This window comes from Dipodomys spectabilis, unplaced genomic scaffold (assembly GCF_019054845.1).
Source record: "Dipodomys spectabilis isolate Male_0828 unplaced genomic scaffold, ASM1905484v1 ptg000329l, whole genome shotgun sequence".
NCBI lineage: Eukaryota > Metazoa > Chordata > Mammalia > Rodentia > Heteromyidae > Dipodomys > Dipodomys spectabilis.
Window position 1 is genome coordinate 2,389,265 of NW_024871006.1, and position 18,691 is coordinate 2,407,955.

General features: G+C 45.2%; 1 protein-coding gene across 1 annotated transcript in view; it reads left to right on the forward strand.

Annotated features, from left to right (window-relative positions):
- Positions 1-18,691, forward strand: part of Prkca (protein kinase C alpha) — a 378,576-nt gene that overhangs the window by 352,865 nt on the left and 7,020 nt on the right. The window contains exons 14-16 of the mRNA XM_042702635.1: positions 3,056-3,136; positions 9,855-9,962; positions 12,038-12,178. Of these exons, the coding sequence (XP_042558569.1) occupies positions 3,056-3,136; positions 9,855-9,962; positions 12,038-12,178 (330 nt within the window). The remainder of the gene's footprint in view (positions 1-3,055; positions 3,137-9,854; positions 9,963-12,037; positions 12,179-18,691) is intronic.

Here is an 18,691-nt window from a genome sequence, read left to right on the forward strand (position 1 = left end):
CACTTCCTCTGGCCCAGGTCGGGCAGCTGAGTTAACTGGAGCACATGGTATCTAGAATTACGGCAGCAGGAAAAAGTGGGCTTTTAAAAGCCTCATCCTTGGAAGTGGCGCTGTAGCTCAAGTGGTAGAGCGCTCGCCTTGAGTTGAAGAGCTGAGGGACCACGCCCAGGCCCAGAGTTCGAGCCCCACGACCGACAAAAAAAAAAAAAAAAAAACTATTAAAAAAAAAAAGCCTCAGCCTGGAAGTCAAATACCCCTTCCTTTCACCATACATTTGGCCACAAGTAATCACATGATCCAAAAGCAAAGGCAACTGGGAGACTATTCCCAGAACACCCAAATCAAAAAGGGCTGGGTGTGTGGCTTAAGTGGTAGAGCACCTGCCTAGCAAGTACAAAGCCCAGAATTCAAATCCTAGTATCACCACCAAAAAAAAACTAATTTCTTTTTTTTTTTTAAAGAACTTGGTTGTTGTTTTTTTTTGGGGGGGGGCACTGTGGCTCAAGTGGTAGAGCGCTTGCCTTGAGCTGAAAAACATAGGGACAGTGCTCAGGCCCAGAGTTCAAGCCCCACAACTGACAAAAATAAATAAATAAATGTATAAAAAAAAACAAGTTCATATTTCTACCAACCAAAAGGTATTATAAAAACAGACATAAATAATGCTGAGAAGATCGAGTGCAAAATTTATAAGAGACTTGATACCTTTATAATGTATTATTAAGAAAAACAAATGTCGTGTCCTGCCTGTGAGGACAGGGATCTTGTCTGTCACTTGTCTAGTGTATCCTTAGACCTCACATAATCACAAAAGAATGAGTGGATGAACTAACCAATCATATAGAAAATCAGACAATTGCAGTTTACTAAAAGGGGAACCCAAGCATCCAATATTCATAAAGAACATTGGTCTGACCTGCCTGACCCAGGGAAAAAAGAAGAAATCCCCTCTTCACAAAGGATTATATTCAATGTCTAGAAATTATGTCTGGTCATGAAAACACCAAATGGAACCAAACAAAAGGCCAATAAGACCACAGACATATCACTTTCAGTAATTACACTGGCATATTTTGTGACAATGACCAACACTATGTGGTAGTGAGGATTTGAGGACACAGCCCATTCATCCACTACTGGTAAGTGCCTACCTGTGTGCCCAAACATGAGTAAATCTGACAAGTCCTAAAAGTTTTACTGTTGATTCAAATACAGTTATTCTAACTCAATGTTGCTACCAATCAGAATTTATCCTGCAGAAATAGTCTTTCCAGAGATACTCATGATCTACTGTTAAATAAATAAACTGACTATGGACCAGCAGGTTGGCATAATCTCATTTTTTAAAATGTATTTGCCTACATATTTCACCTAAACATTGGTGGAATGGTTTTATTGATAAATGGTGGAACACTGTTTCTGGGTGGTGAGACTATAAGCAGTTTTACTCATTTAGGTTATTTTTCTGCCAACTTTCTTTCATGAGCATGCAGGTCTTATGGAATTAAAAATAAATAAAAATAAGGTTATTTTTTAAAGAGTGATTTCACATTGAAAAATATAAAATTGGCATCAATACGGAGCTAAATCAGTCCAACTTTTTTGGGAAACAATTTGCTGTTGCACCAAAAGTTTTGAAAATAGGCAATTCCTAGTAACAGATTGGAGACTCTAATTTTGGTAGGCTTTGTGTGTGCGCTTACTTTCTAAGTTTTCAGAAAGAGCAAATGTAGTAAGAAGAACCTAAGAACTCATAGATTTTTATAGTTATCATCTCCTTGTCAAGGAAATGAGCCACAAAGTTGTCACACGCAAACAAGTAGTCCTTTCTGGATAGCCATAGTTAGGCAAATCATAGAGACTTGTAATTCTCATTCTACACAGAGGAATATTAGCCATGCATTAAGGAGATGAGGGTGGCAGATGTGTGGGAAGCTTTCTTTTGTTCTATGATATTTAATTAGCCATTGGGTGACATTAGGAACATCTTTGACTATGCCAAGGTCAAGTTTGTATATAAAATGACAGAGTGGTTATGCTGACTATCTTTAGGATGCCTTCACCTCCAATCCTGCAAAATGATCTGTAAGTCTAAGAAGTATGTGCTTGTCTACACCACCTACCTGAGAGGGAATAAAACCCGTGTTTTAATAAGACAGGCCACACTTGAAAATTGAAATCTGTTATTTCTCCCTACTTCAAAGTGAGAGAAATATTCTGCTGAGAGAGAGAGAGAGAGAGAGCCACAAGGTGGAAGGAAGTACAAATGAGTTCCCCATGGACTCATCACCCAGCGTCAGCAGCTGCCTGCATTTGGCCAACTCCTTGTAAAACTGACATGTCATTTCATGTCTCATACATTTCATCTGTAGATATACGCATCTCTAACTTGAACTCATACTTTCTAACTAGCTGCCATGATATTATGCCACCTATCAAAATTTACAATAACCCCTTAATATGTCACCTGATCATGCAGACTCCTCTATCTTAACTTTTCCAGTTGTCTCAAGGTATCTTTTATTGCAGCTGATTAGTTTGGATCAAACAGGGTCCAGGTATTGCACTTTATGCCTTTTTCAAGACATCAGCTGTTCAGCAAACCAGGTGTAAATCAGCCTACCTCTGTGAGCAATACAAGAAAACTGTAATTTTCACTTCCGTCATTCCTTCCTCCTATTCCTCATCACCATCCCTCACTGTCAACCTTGTCTTTTAGCAAAACTCGGTTACATCACGTAGTCACCTTGCCTATCAGACCCCAGCTCTAAGTGGCCTCTCTTATTTTCCAAGAATTAAATCCAACTCAGTGTCTGGATATTGTTCCCCAGTTAAGGTAATTAAATCTGTTAGCAAACCTCTGTGTGAATCAGAAGTGGAGCCCCAAAACAAGACATGAAAAGTGTGTTGTGGGTAATCGTTCTCAATGTGTCTGATTCAAGGGGCCCTCTTCCCTGGACAGGGACAGATTGTACCCACAGACATCTGCTTGACTAACCTGTTCTAAAACAAGCTATGTGACTGTTAAATGTAATTGACATATTTGTTTTCACAGATAATTGCTTACCAGCCGTATGGAAAATCTGTGGACTGGTGGGCATACGGTGTCCTGTTGTATGAAATGCTGGCTGGCCAGGTAATGCTCACCACGTTCCACGTTTCTTCATTCATTGCTATTCTTTATGAGGTGACTACTTCTCTGCTACGGCAGCTAGCAGGTTACACCAAGGTCATGTGACTGATGTTGGTCAGACTTCCCTGGTCCAAGGAAAGTGGGAGAAATTTCCCCTTGAGAATGAGTTATACTCAGTGTCATAGAAATGATCTGTGATCATAGAAGCACCAAATGGAAAGCTGGAGTCTGGAATGTACTATGACCCCACAGCTCCTGCAGACTGATGGCTGTTGTGGTTGCTTTGAGTTTCTGGTATCTCAAAACTGGCTGTGGGTTTTTACCATGGCCTTCAACTTTGTGAGCAGAGATTGTCTCCACTGCTGCTCAGGTGTATAACCTCTGGTGTTGCCTAAGGAAGAAGCCTGCTCTGCTTCCTTAAGGAAGTATTCTGATAGCTCCTCCTGCCTCCTCCTCATTCACATTCACTGTGGGTTTCACCAAAGTCCAGGGAGGCTGAGTGCCCAATTAAGAAAAAAATTAGATTGGCTCAGATAAGGCAGCGAACCAAGTGCGTTATTGCCTGATGTGACACTTTCTCACATAATGACTTCAATATGTGCATTAACCTAGTGTGTCCTAACTGCTTTAACAGCCAACTTCCAAATCTCAACACCTTGACACACACCGGGTTTATAATGCCTTCCTGGCATGATCCTTATGCTGTGGTAGGGGCAATGAGTCTGACCCACACAGGTGGTCCGTGACAACTCCCTCTCTTCACTCCCTCTTTGAGAACTTTAGACTCCGCCACAGAGCCCTCCTCATTCTAGCAGCCAGTGGAAAGAGAGTTGAGAGGATAGTCACCGTTTAAGACCAGGCTTGGAGGTGGAATCTGTGGCTCTGCCTGCCTGTACTGGCAACATGGTTCTACTTTGCTCCAGAGTGGGGTGGGCCCTGCAGGATGCCTGGGAGCTCAGTCAGGGAAGCACATTGGACCAGCACCTAGCAGATGTCTGCATTTCAGCCCAAAAATACTCCCATTGTGGGCAGCCTTTAGAATTCCCAGAACCCAAGTTCTAGTGCCAAGGAAGTTTGGCACTGGAAGTTTGGAGCATGGGTAAGACAGAATGGACAGAAATGCTCAGAACAGCAGTGGCACCAACAAATAAATCATTGTTTGTGTAAGAAAAGCCCCCTTTCCTAACCTGCTAGAGCCATCTGCTCATTTATCTAACTTATTGAATGCATTCTGTGTGCACAGTGGTAAGAGTGCTTAGAACAGACAAAAAACCCTTGCCTTCATGAAGCCCACAGCTTAGAGAAAGAGAAATGATAGATTCATTAGATAAGGACAACACATAACATATTCATAACAGAAGAGGAAAGAAATAGGCAGAAAAAGAAGACACAGACAGAAATGGAAGAGGGCTGAACTCTTAGCTGGGATGGCCACGAAAGGATGAAGCCACCCAAAGGGGTGTGTGTGTGTGTGTGTGTGTGCGCGCACGCGCGCGGTGTGTGTGTGTGTGTGTGTGTGTGTGTGTGTGTGTGTCACAGTAAGCTAGCAGGAGTAGGAAGCCTGAGGTCAGACAGGAAGAGCTCCTCTGGTCCCATGAGCATAGTTGTCATTTCAAGACCACTGACTTTCACCCTGCCATGGAAAGCCCGTGATGACCTCTCCTTTATATCTCTCTTGTGATACCTCCTATCTCTTAGATAACAAAATTTTCCATTTGCTTTAGGAAGATTTAAAGCACTAGCCTACCTCTGATCATGAAGACTATATTTGGTGTTAAGACTTGGCTGACATAAAACAGTGGAGTGTTTAGTTAGGTTTGTCTCCTCTGTCAAAGCATTCTTCTTTAGCCTGGCACCTCCATGTGTAAACATGGAAAAGCAGGTTATATACAATTGCTGTCAATGAGACTAGCTGGGAAAACACAGGTTGCCTGCACCTGAAGCTAATTTCCTCTCTTTACAATTTTGACAGTAACATTTGACTGGGAATTACCAGCCCTCTGGGAGCCATGCTGTTCATGAAGGCACAAGGAGCCAGTTCCCTCCTTGATCTCTCTCACACACACACACACACACACGCACACACACACACGCACGCACACACACACACACGCACGCACGCATGCACACAAATGCTCATCTTTCAAGCCCAGGAAACAAACCTTCATTAAGAGTCACGTTTGCATAGTTGGCAGCAAGTGAAACCAATGGAGCAGAAACATGGACACTTTGCAAGAGGTTGCAGACTTTATTGGCCAATAGATGGCAGTTTGGGGACTCAGCCCGCAGGGAAGTCCCCGCCCCTACCCCTCCTTCTGCCTCATCCCCTCCTCTGAGCCTTCCTGAGACTGCATTCCCTACAGATGCCCAGTGAAACCCACTCCAGGAAGGAAGTCCCCTGGGGTGCATTCTGAAGTCCTGCTTGCTTCTGGCCTCATTTGCAGGCTAGTCATGAAATGCTGATGCCCAGGCCCTCCGGGAAGGCCCCTTCCCTTTGTCCATTCTCCCTGAAGCGCACACCCCACACACCCAGGTGTTCCATAAACACCTGGAATGATTCCATGGTTTTCAATCCTGTTTCTCAGAACCAGTTAGCTCTGGGCATGTGTCCCGTCATGCCTTCACCATCTGTTGAAGCTCATATGCTGGTATCGTGTGAGAACCAGTAACAACCGCTTTCGTGCCCTTGAGTCTTCACCTGGCCACCTACAAACAGGTACCATTCAAAGCCCCTTCTTCCTCATCCTCACTGGCTCCTTGATGCAAAGGTAAATGAAAGCCTAATCATTCTGTGACTCAGTTCCCCAAAAGAGGATAAAACAGCTCCAATCACCCATGTCACCCAAAGTCTCCTCAAAGCTGCAGGGACCCAAGAAAAGAGTAGGTTCTGTTGTTGGAAAGGAAGATTAATTATGAAGTTGTTGGAGGGACTGTGGCCTCAACTTGTCTTCCTTAACCATGGAGGGCTGAAGATGTGTTTTAAAAAATTGATTGTAATTTTCTTCTCATTTGGTTTATTTATTGTCAGCAGCCAAGAGGGCTGTTAAGCATAAACGCATAAAGAGCCCAAGGCTGCGTGGATTACTTGACAAGTACTATTACTTTGTGAGCACAAATAGAAATTGCCAGCACTATGAGGAGGATATTGCAGCTCCAAGTGCTCACAGTATTAGTCATAAAGGGACCAACCCTCTCCTCTTTATGGCGTTTTCTGCCTGGGTTATTTATGTTTTGTCTTCATTCCTGATGAATCAGTAATGGGTGCTTCATCTCAGTAATTGGAACTTCAGCCGGAATGGTCCACCTGTTTCCCATCCCACACCTCAAGTTCTCAATAATCTACAGTAAATATGGCAGGATCCTAACTACCTCTTATTAGCAGGTGATTTAGGCACCATGTTATCCAGTGTGGACTGTCGCCCTCATTTGTCTGTTTAAAACTCACAAATGGCGTATAGCTAAAGCAAGATGAAGGATGCGACCTATTTAGAAAATGTCTGTGTGTGTTGGGCTGGGAAGGTGGCTCAGTGGTACAGTGCTTGCCTTGAATGCACGAGGCCCTCAGCACCACATAAGCAGATAAAAAGCCAGAAGTGGTGCTGTGGCTCAAGTGGTTGGGTAGCCATGAGCCGAAAAGCTGAGGGACAGCGCCCAGGCCCAGAGTTCAGGCCCCATGACCGACAAAAAAAAAAATAGAAAATGTCTATGTGAACCCAAGACTTGTTATAGGTAGCTTAGCTTGGAACATTGCATTCAGATTTAGAGAAAATAAAAAAATAAATAAATAACCATGGGGGTTGCAGGAAGTGGGGAGAGAAGCAATCTAAAATGGTCTTGTACTAAGTACCTAGGCAACATATTACCCCCCATCGTACTAAGTACCCAGGAAACATATTATGTCCCCAGGCTAAGTAGCTGGCACTCATTACTAGGAAGGAAAATGAATATAATTATAACTCGTCACCACTGACCTGCCTTCACCACCAAGGACTAAGAGTAGGCAATTACCTGTAAGAAGGCTTCCGGGGTGAACTGGAAAAACACAAGGGCATACACACTTTCACACCCTCTGCTACATAATCCTACACCTGGGGCATTAGTCCTAAGAAGTAATTCAGAAGAGCAAAAAGCCATGTGTACAAAGATGTTTCTAGTAGCATTATTATTAGGATGCATTTCTGACATCAGTTGTTACTGTGCCCGTGGACAAAGAAATCAGGCTGTGATGATGTGTCACCTTGGTGGCATTCAGCTCTGGCTGGGAACACATGGCTACAAACAAATCCATCTGCGGCAGTCAGTGAAAAACAAGACCTCTGATTGAAGTATCGTATCTGAAAGCCATGTAAGAAAGCATATAAATCCATGTGAAAAATAAGCATATTGTTGTGTTTAGATGAAGAGAATGCAGATGCTCCTTTCATGACCCAATCTTACATCATTTTAATTGAAAACAGAGCTCCCGGGAGCTTTCCTAAATGTGATGTTCATTACTACTATTTGCCAAAGACTTTGTGTCTATCTCTCCTCTGGCACAAGATAGGATTGTACTTCCAGGCTCTCCAGCAATTGGACAGGGCTTCCAACTCATTCTGAACCAAGAGCTCTGAGGAGAAGTCCTAGAGGAGATTGTGGTACTTAATGCTGCTGGGCTGCAGCTACCACCGTTGCCATGGTACACCAAGATGGCGGCTACTCCACCAGACTGAGGCTCAAATGACTACACTCAGCACAGCCCTCTGTGGATCCCAGTGATGTGTAGCATGAGAAACGAAACCAGCTGTCCAAGCTTTGGAGATGTTCTAGGGGTTTGTTGACCTCACCTGTGACAGGGTGCCTGGTAGCTAAAACACAATTTGGGTCATCTACCTCTTGCAGAAAAGACATATGTTAGGGGATCCCACTTACATAAGATTCTTAGAATAATCAAATTCATGGACTCAGAAAGGAGAATGGTGGTTGCCTGGAGCTGGGGGAAGAGGCGAATTGAGGAGTTTGGTTTAATGCGTGTTCAGTTTCAGAGAGAAAAGGAATGAAAGTCTGAAAATGGGTATAATGATAATGATAATGGCAGAACAGTATGAGAGTGATGTCATAGGACTGTGCCCTTAAAAGTGGGTAAGATAGTGTGTGTGTGTGTGTGTGTGTGTGTGCGTGTGTGTGTGTGTGTGTGTGTGTGTGTGTGTGTGTGTGTGTGTGTGTGTTGCTGGGCTGCAGATGGAATCCAGGGCCTCACACAAAGTAGACTATTTGATTTGGTAGATTCTAACATCTGTCTATCTTTGCAACAGAGGAGGCAGAATAGAAACAGTAGGTATTTGAGTGGGTGGCATTGCAAACCCAGGAGGAGGAGGAGCTTTCCCACTCGCGAAGCTTAGTCCTGGCCTAATTTCTCCAGGGCTCATCCTCGAGCACATAGGTAGCTGCAGAAACAATAGGCCTGCAGCTGTGAGGAAAGGTGACCTGACCATCTCCCACTGGTTCATTGGGACCTGGAGAGAGGTCTCTGGCTGGGACCAATTGCTCTCCACACGATGACCTGAACATCGCAGACCCCCCCTTCCTCTTGCCCTCCCCGCCACCCCCCCGACTGCCCCATCTGTGCTTTCAGAAATGTCCATTACATCTGATGCAAAGTGGACTGGTCCCGATAAAGCTCACCAGGACAACCTGTCCCTAGCAGAGTCCTCTGTGTATGCTGGCGGACCCCACTGAGCGCTCCCACCTGTGTCAGCCCAAAGAGCCATTGTTCACTGTTCAATTCCAGGAACAAGTGTCAGGCAGGAGTAGTGCTTTGAATGGCTGAGAGCCTAAGTCTGAGTTAGCATCCTGGTTCTGCCACAAGAGCTCTTTGCCCTGAGCAGAGTACTAAACAGGACCTCATTGGCCTCACCTGGGATGGGTCCTTGGCATCCAGATGATAAGGATGGTTTGAGGATTAAGTGATATGTATAAAGCACTCCCCAGGTACCAAGAAGAGGCTGAGATGACCATTATCCACCTTCCCCATAAGCCCATCCTTCCCCTCCCTTATTTCCTGTGTAGAGAGTAGATTTAAAAACAAGAACTGGAGAAGCGCATGCCTGTCCCCTCCCTAAGGTGTAGTGACAGGAGAGTCCCTGACCCTGGAGGCCTCCCAGGGAGAGAATAAAAGGTAAATCTTGAGATCTTGTCTAAGGGACATTTGGTTGCCTGCATTTGTTGTCACTTAGGAATCCTTCTGCAACAAACCAGCAGCTTAGAGTAGCATCTTGTAGGCAGGAGTCCTGGACCAGAGGAAAGTCCTCTTTGCTCCAGTTCTGAGATTCCCTATCTCAATTGAAAGCATTAAGCATTCTCTATCTTTCTCCTACTGAACACGAAGCCATCTGACCTAACTTGTTCATAATTAAATTTTTTAGCACATAATTACAAGATTAATGGATTAATTACAATTTATTTGTGAATCATTAATAGCATTACTCAAAAACATTTTTCCCTAAAGATTGTTTTGGGGTTGCTCAAGGCAAGATAATTAAAAGGACAGAGTTAAAAATGAAAAACACACAGTCACCAGTGTAATTAAAGATAATCAAATAAAGCCTTAAGTGAGCTAACCCTGACTCCTGCAGTGTGCCAGGAAATCTGGTCGGATTCTTTATGCTGAATCTGACCTGCAGGTGCCATGTTAACGAGCTATTTCTCCTAAGTGTTTTCCTGTCTTTCCTTTTTTCTGAACCAGCCGCCATTTGATGGTGAAGATGAAGACGAACTGTTTCAGTCTATAATGGAGCACAATGTTTCCTATCCCAAATCCTTGTCCAAGGAGGCTGTTTCCATCTGCAAAGGAGTAAGTCCATCTGAATTCTTCTTTTTTTTTTTTTTTTCTGTCATGGATCAAGGGGCCTGACAGGGAAAGACTTTTTCAAAATTCTTTTTTTGAGAAAGGGCTTCACTATGTCACTCAGGCTGGTCTCAAACTTATAACCCTCTGTCTCCCAAGTGCTGAGAGCACAGCGTTTCCCATAGTTCTGAGTATAGACATGCCTCAAGTGTAGGCCACTCACTGCTCTTGGGCACAGAGGGCAAGCATTGGTAATGTGGGCATTGGGGCACAAGGAAGGCAGAAACTAAACTGAACTCCCAGCATCCCCTGGGGCTCAGGCCTAGTCCCTTATGGAACTACACTTCTGTTTCTAGTCCATTTTGTAAAATTGTGGAGGAGGTCACCAGTTGTAACCACAGACCATTGGAAAGTTGGAGTTCCCACTAGTTCTAGTTCTAGGCCTTGAAAGTTAGTTGTTTTTTGTTTTTGTTTTTTTTTCCCAGTCTTGGGGCTTAAACTCAGGGCCTGGGCTCTGTCCCTAAGCCTCTCTGTGTTCAAGGCTAGGGCTCTGCCACCTGAGCCACAGCGCCACTTCCAGCTTTTTCTGTTTATGTGGTACTGGGCTCCATGCATGCTAGGCAAGTACTTTACCACTGAGCCACATTAGTTCTTTATTAGTTGTTTCTCTCCCTCCACCCCAATTTTTTTTTTTTTTTGGTCAGTCATGGAACTTGAACTCTGGGCCTGGGCACTGTCCCTCACCTCTTCAGCTCAAGGCATGCACTCTATCACTCGAGCCACAGGGCCACTTCTGGTTTTTCTGGTGGTTAATTGGAGGTAAGAGTCTCACAGACATTCCTGTCTGGGCTGGCTTTGAACAGTTATCCTCAGATCTCTGCCTCCTGAGTAACTAGGATTATAGGCATGAGCCACTTGCCCCTGGCTCTGACTGGTTTTTAATGGTTAACTTTTAGGTCATACAATTCTTTTCAGATTTAGTGAAATGGAGTACAGCATACTCTTTCATGTTTTAAAGATAGTTCAGTCCTTTGGGAAGTATTTATACTATGTTTTTAGGGCAGGGTGGTAGGCAGAGATGCTAATAGTGGACTGACATCTCCCCTCCAAGAATTCAGCATAGCCTCTGAGTCCTGTACCAGGCATGGTGAAGCCAACTAGCCGCCTTCCTAGTTACTGTGTAGATTTTTCCAACCCAGTGAGCCTTCAATGGATCATTGTTTTTTTTGTGCCAGTGCTAGGGATTGAACTCCCAGTGCTAGGGATTGAGCCTGGAAGCAGTTCCTTCGCTATCGTCGCTCAAGGCTGGCCCTCTACCATTTGAGCCACGGCTCCATTTCTAACTTTTTTGTGGTTAATTGGAGATATAAGTCTCATGGACTTTCATGCTAGAGCTGGCTTTGAACCATCTTTACACCTCCTGAGTAGGACTATGGGCATGAGCCACTGGCACCAAGCTGATTGATTATATTTTGATCTGGGCAATGTGATGCTGTGTGCTGCTAGTCTGTGATGCTTTAAGTATGCATAATTTTGTTGTTGTTGTTGTTGTTGTTGTTGGTCATGGGGCCTGAACTCTGGTTGCTGTCCCTCAGCTTTTCAGCTCAAGGCGAGCCCTCTACCACTTGAGCCACGGTGCCACTTCCGGCTTTTTCTATTTATGTGGTGCTGAGGAATCGAACCCAGGGTCTCATGCATGTTAGGCAAGCACTCTACCACTGAGCCACCTTCCCAGCCCAAGTATACACAATTTTTAATGACGTGTAGGTTTTTTTTTTTTTCAAGAAAGAAAAGCAGATTTACAAAGGTCTGAAAGAAAGGGATACGAAGATGTCTTCTGATTTCTTCCTGTTCCATTTGCCATGGATTCCATTTTCTCCCTTTTTCTTACGGTGACCATAACTACAAAAAAAAAAGGTGTCACTTGAGTGACTTTCTTGGTGACATCCTGACCGTGTCTGCGCTGCTGGTGTCCAGGCAGCCCCACCGCCAGAGCTAGAAGCTCAGCTGGACCAGGAGAAGCAAGGGGCTGGCTCTGGGCAGCTACTGTTAGCCACCTTCTCGTTCATTCTTCTTTCTAGCTGATGACCAAACACCCAGCCAAGCGGCTGGGCTGCGGGCCGGAGGGAGAGAGGGACGTGAGAGAACATGCCTTCTTCCGGAGGATCGACTGGGAAAAACTGGAGAACAGAGAGATCCAGCCTCCGTTCAAGCCCAAAGTGGTGAGTCCTGAAGAGCAGAACTGTACAGAGTCTCTCCCCAATTCCAGCTGTGCCCCTCCCTCCCTTCTTCCTGGAAACAGGAGATACACGTGACCCTGGCTTTGGCAGGGTGGGGGAAAACAGGCAGGTACCAGCCCAGGATTGTGCTCCATGCTAGAATCTGAGCAGTCAGTGTTCTTGCTGGCTTTGTAGAGTAAGGAGAAACAGAGGGACCTTGCATGCCCGTCACCCACAATAGGGCAGCCACAGAGAGCCCCAGACAATTGCAGCCTGTGCTAGACAGGCACAAGACTCTGAGGACCTCACACCCGGCAAAGCTGACCTCCTCTCAGATCTTGGGCACCAGCTTGCCCTAGGGATTGTGAAGCCCATCTAATGCTCTGTTGGCTCCTAGGCAGGCCTGGACGCTGGCCCACACAGGCCTGGGTCTATAAGAAGTAAGCAGCAGCCATCAGTTCTGACCCTGCCAGCTTTATTCAGACTCTGCCCGTGTGGTTGCCACTCATTCTCCTTTATTTAATTAATACCATGGAGCAGGCCCTCTCCACTGCTCTACAAATATTAATTCGCTTTATTTCCCAGCAGCCCAGGGAGATGAGCATCACTGTCCCCAGGTTGCAGTTGAAAAACCTGAGGCACAGGGAGGCTGAGTAGCTTGCTGGAGGGTGCACAGCTAGTAGGTGGCAGAGTCCAGTCCTTTTCCACTGTACCATTGGTCTACCTCAGTGACAGCTTTACAGCTGATTCTGAGAGGTAGTAGTAACTCCTGTGTGCCTTTTTTTTTTTTTTTTGTCGGTCGTGGGTCTTGAACTCTGGGCCTGGGCGCTGTCCCTCAGCTCTGAAGCTCAAGGTGAGCACTCTACTACGTGAGCCACAGCGCCATGTCCAGTTTTCTGGCACTTCTTTGGAGATACGAGTTTCATGGACTTTCCTGCCCGGGCTGGCTTTGAACCACAATCCTCAGATCTCAGCCTCCTGAGTAGCTAGGATTACAGGTGTGAGCCACCAGCACCCCGCTGTGTGCCTTCTTAATGTTTCCATCTCTAGAGATAGAGTGAATATCTTTAAGAGGCCACCCTTCTCCCTACTGGTTCAGCCTAACTGTATCTCCAATAGGTGTCCCGTGAGAGGCCAGGAGGACCCCTGGGGCAGCAGAATTACTGCCTGTGCCACACACACAGCTTTGTTCTAAGAGCAGCAACCTCCTTGTCAGCCGGTCCCGTGCATGCTCTGCTCCCAGAATAACAGTGGGTGACAAGCCCATTGGACTTTATTTTTCTAAGACATTTTTAGCACAGACCGAAGACAAACTAAAATTAATCAGGTCAGTTGACTTCCTTCTGAGTCATCCTTTCAAATAGGCCCTTCGATATCTGCCACCTCCCACCTTCTTCTTAGCCAGCCCTGGACCCCGGGTCCGCTCAGAAGACCCTCTTCTTCAGTGCATAAAGCCTGGCTCTCGGTGTAGGGAGGGACTGGGCAGACTGAACAATGAGACTGCAGGTATCTGCAAAAAAAAGAATTAGCAAGTTTCTCTGTTCCCCCTGCCTTTCATATCTCTCATTGTCTCCTTAAAATAAGAAAGGTGAGCAATACCACCTTCAACACGGCTTGTTCTTCATAGGAACATAGAGATAAATATGGGCCCTGCTTTCAAGGTGGAGCAAGATGAATTCACTTGTCACTCCCTTTCCAAAAAGAGACGGGGTGCAGCAAGGCTAACCATAATACGCACTTTCTTTTTCTCTTTTTATTCTCACCTGGACTTGATTTTCAGATTCTCCCACTTTTAATGGGTACTTAACCCTAAACTCATGGAGAAATAAACCAGGGGTGACACTCAAGCAGCCAAGAATGTGGTCTGTTCCATGTGGGTCACGGGAGCCGCTGGAAGCAGAGTGGTTCCCAAGGTAGACATCTGAGTAAGGCAGGAGCATCGTTTGATGGTGTTTTATCTGGGAGTGCTGCTGGTTCCTTCATTCCTTGGTTGATTGGTTGGTTAGGGCTTTGGTTTGTTAGTTGGTTTGCTGGCTCGTTGGTCTGTTGGTTTGACTGAATGCTGGTTAAAATAAAAGGGAAGAATAGATTGCCTTTGGCTATAAAGGGGTGGGGGAAGGAAACCAAACACATAAAAAGAAGCAGAAATTGTGGATGAAGTTTCTAGAATTGGAGGTTTTTGTGGAAAGTTATGCTTGGTCAGAGCCCTGGCCAGAGAACAGAACAGGAGAACAAACATCTGTTCACGAGAGATTGTTCTGCTAGAGAATCTGTGCAAAAGGAGGAAGGAGCCAGACAGAATGCAGGGCAGGAGCCGGGCTGCAAGGAGACACATCCGCGGAGGAAGTAAGAAGCAAGTGGACAAGACACGTCCGTTTGTCACAACGCAGAATCAAGTGAAAGACAAAGCCAAGAGTTCTGGGCCCTGGAAGGGCATCAAACAGCCCTGAGGACTCACTTTCCCCCATCCTTCCGCCATGCCAATCTCAGGCGAGGGGTACCTACAACAGCTCTGTCCATGTGACACACCATGCTGCAGTGGAAATACTAGATCAGTTCGTTGGTTAAACAGGACATGGACGACAGAGGAACACAACCTCAGACAAAGCTGCACACACTCTGCCATGAACTCAGCCAGTGGGAAAAATGGGCCAAGGACCAAAGCTGTGCTAGGATGTGGCTTTCCAGCTTTGTCGGTGAAGCCAGTTCCCTCTGGAGCTAATTGGAAAGTCAAAAGAGATTGCAGATAAATACAGAGCCCTGCCTGCTCAAAGGGCCAGTCATGCTGCTTCAAAGACAGGCACACGATACTGGTCTCCCTGTGGCTACTGAAGAACACCTTGATAACATGGCTGCCAGAGAGCCTAGCTCAGAAGACTCTACCTCCAAGCAGCTTTCATCACTCTGGCTAAGGACTTTGTATGTCTTGGTGAGTCAGTTTACTGGGCTAAGAGCCCTTAGCCTGTTTTGCTCTTCCTACATGCATACTGCTTCTGGCTCCCATGGAATTCAGCCTTTGCTTATAGTGAAAGATCAGATATAGGATGCTCACGACTGTTGGCTTGCTGCTTCTGGTGATCTAATTTGTCCTAGAAGCCAGGTTATGTTGGCTTAGACCTGTAATCCCAACTACTCAGGAGGCTAAGATCTGAGGACCACGATTTGAAATCAGCCTGAACAGAAAAGTCCAAGAGACTCTTACCTCCAATTAATCACCTAAAAGCTGGAAGCAGAGGCACAACTCAAAGAATGGAGCTAGCCTTGTATGAAGAAAGTCAAGCAGGAGCATGAGGCCCTACGTTCAAGCCATAGTTCTCTCTCTCTCTCTCTTTCTCTCTCTCTCTCCTTCTCTCTCTCTTTCTCTCTCTCTCTCTCACACACAGAGTAATTTGTACTAGAAAAATCAAGAGTCTATCATCTTTATTTGGTTTTATTTTTTTTTATTTTCCTTTTGAACCTTTAAAGAAAGATTATTCCAAAGCTGCGAACCAATGGCTCATGTCTGTAATCTCTGGTGGCTGAGATCTGAGGATCTTGGTTTAAAGCCATCCTGGGGAGTAACATCCATGAGACTCTTGTCTCCAATTAACCCCCAAAAAACAGAAGTAGAGGCATGACTTAAGTGGTAGAGCACCAGCCTTGAATAGAATAGCTCAAGAATTATGCCCAGACTGTGAGTTCAAGTCCCTTGGCCAGCAACAACAACAAAAAAAAAAGTTGTTCCGAAATCACTGACCTCCCAAGGAAGGGTAGAGGTATTATATAATTGGACAGCCACAGTTATTATCAAGAGGAACTGAGGTTTCTGTAGTGTGCAATGTGCTTATCATCTTTCAGATGCCAAAGTGACACTGGAGAAATTAAAACGTGAGATACCCATTGCACAAAGATGCTTGATGGTGCTGTGATCCATCAGGAGGCTGTGCACAGGATTTTCTGTCTCCTGATGACATGAAAGCCAGGTCTACAGTGCAGCTCAGGCCTACGGCCTGGATTCTATGTAAGGTCACATGCAGGGGAGAGCAGAGAAGGGGAGGACAGACGTCAAGTATGCCTCACCAGACAAATCTGGAGGCTTAGACGTCTGTCCTGCAGCGGCCAGTGGTAGGACAGACCTGCCCGGGGTAGCGCCATGTTTGTCCCGAGAGGTTGACTCTGTGCCATCATGAAGACAGATGACTTTCTGGAAGACAAGACAATCACTCGATGGGGCAGAGCCTTCCACGTGCTGCTTGATTTTATCAAAAGCAAAGATGAAACCAGACAGCCGTGCTGTCCTGTCCTAGAGATGAATCAACCACAAGCAAGCTGGAACAGGCACCTCTCAAAGAAACATGGTGGGAGAGGGCCCTGCTCCACAGACGAAGAGCACAGGCCAGGCTCCAGCAGAAGTCCTTGCGGCAAACTTGAGCCATGAAAAGGAGGCCCATTTATCTTCCCAAGACTCCGTGCAGGAAGACGGTGTTTTTAAGCAGGATGTCACCCCTGGTCCACCTTCATTCTCAGGAGAAGAAGTGAGAGTATTCACCTGTCTCCCACAGTATCAGAGAGGCGTGGAGGTACCACGTGCATGCATGGCCATCTGACCCTCACCCTGGGAAGGACAGCGCTTTCTTTCTGTTTGCACCGAGGTTCTGATCAGTGTTACTTTGACCTTTGTAGACTTTTATCCTGATTCATTATTCGTGGTGAAGCCAATATGCCAAGAACAGCCTTCAAATGCCCATCACCTTGCCTGGGATGAGGAACAGTTTGTACAGCTACTGGAAGTGGTGAAATGAATGGATGTTTTCCCCTGAATTCTATCCATTGATAGTAGGGAGTGGTCACAGCCAAGCCAGAAGCAATTTCTGGATGTTACTGTTATCGGAAAGGAGAAATCCATCTAGAAAGCTAACACCTAGAAATACTCCACAGCCCACAGTAGGCAGAGCATGTGGAAAATGGGCCTGTCTTTCATAAGAGTTGTTTCTTGGGGAAACTTCCTATCTCTCTTTTTTTTTTTTTAATTTTTTTATTGTGAAAATACTGAACAGAGGGGTTACAATTACATGGGCAAGATAATGAGTACATTTCTTATGAAGCATTGTAGCCTCCTCCTTTGTTTCCCCTTCCCATCCCTTCCTATCTTCCCTCTGGCCCCCCTACCTAATCCCCCCCACCACCAACATCCTATCTCTTAAGGAGATAGGAAGAAGATAGAATGATGACTTCATCGGGGCTTTGCCATCTCTGCAGCAAGACTCACACAGAATAAGAACATGGAGAATGAGACAGGGCAGGAGCTCCCCTCCCCGGTGAGAGGCTCATTCCGAGGCTCCTCTGTAGCTTGCTTAGAGTGTCAGTACCAAAGCTGATGCCATTCTTTTTCTTTAAAAAAAAAAAAAAACGAATTCAGTTCTAGTTTCACATCACACTTGTAAACCAGTTGGGAAAATACTATAAAGAACTTCTATATTCCCTACCCACAACCTCTGAATGTTAACATTTTATCATGTTTGTGCTGTTCTTTTTCTATTCTTTCTAACTGCCTATGGGCGGGCACACACACACACACACACACACACAACTTTTCTGAACCACTTGAGAGTAAGTTGAAGATGTAATGCTTCCTTAGGCCCAAATCCTATGTATGTTTCATAAACATCAGGACATCTCATGGTACAATTACTCTCATGGAACAATTACTCTGCCAAGTTAATTATACAGAGCCGCAGCTACCCAGGATAGGGGGAGGGGCCTGCAGTGACCGTCTGCCTCACAAGGTACCACGGCCACATCTAATCAGTTCTCGAGTGGCAGACAGATTTGTTCTCTTGGCCTTTCCCTTGAGTTCGCAACAGTAATGCTAGCTAATTAAAATTGAGATTCTCAAGACTTAGGGGAGCTTTGCTGACATTATACAACACTAACCATCCATGGAGATGAGAAGAAATCACATCATGGTCCATTTGGGTTTGATTTAAGCCTTTAAGCAGTCTAGGATTTCATCTTTTACTTGATGAATTAGAAGCAAGCTGTTTTCTCCATTCTTTGATAATTACTCTCCCAGAATACTTTTCTCCTTGGAAGAGAAACTGGAAGAAATGAGACATTGTAAATAATAATCAATATAAATAAATAGTATTATTGCAAACTTCAGTGATAAGGGCTGGTATTAATTACAGACCCTGTCCGCCTCAGCCATGTGAACTGACAAGTGCTTGCCATGGGGAGTAAGGGTCCCCAACAATGATGGTTATTATACTGTTCTTAGAAAGGGGCCTAGGTTGCTGAAGCCGGCCATTAACACAAAGAAAGTCCAAATGGAGCACATGATTTCTTTCTATAGAAATAATTTCTGTATTTCATTTTTTAAAGAAAAAGAATGGTATCGATTTTGATAGCAAAACCATCATGACGCTTCAGCGTGATTTCTTTCTATAGGAATAATAAGCCAGAACCTTTGCCCTCATGCATACATAGCTCTCACACCTACAAGAACATACTCAATTAATGTAGTCTTATATCCTGTGT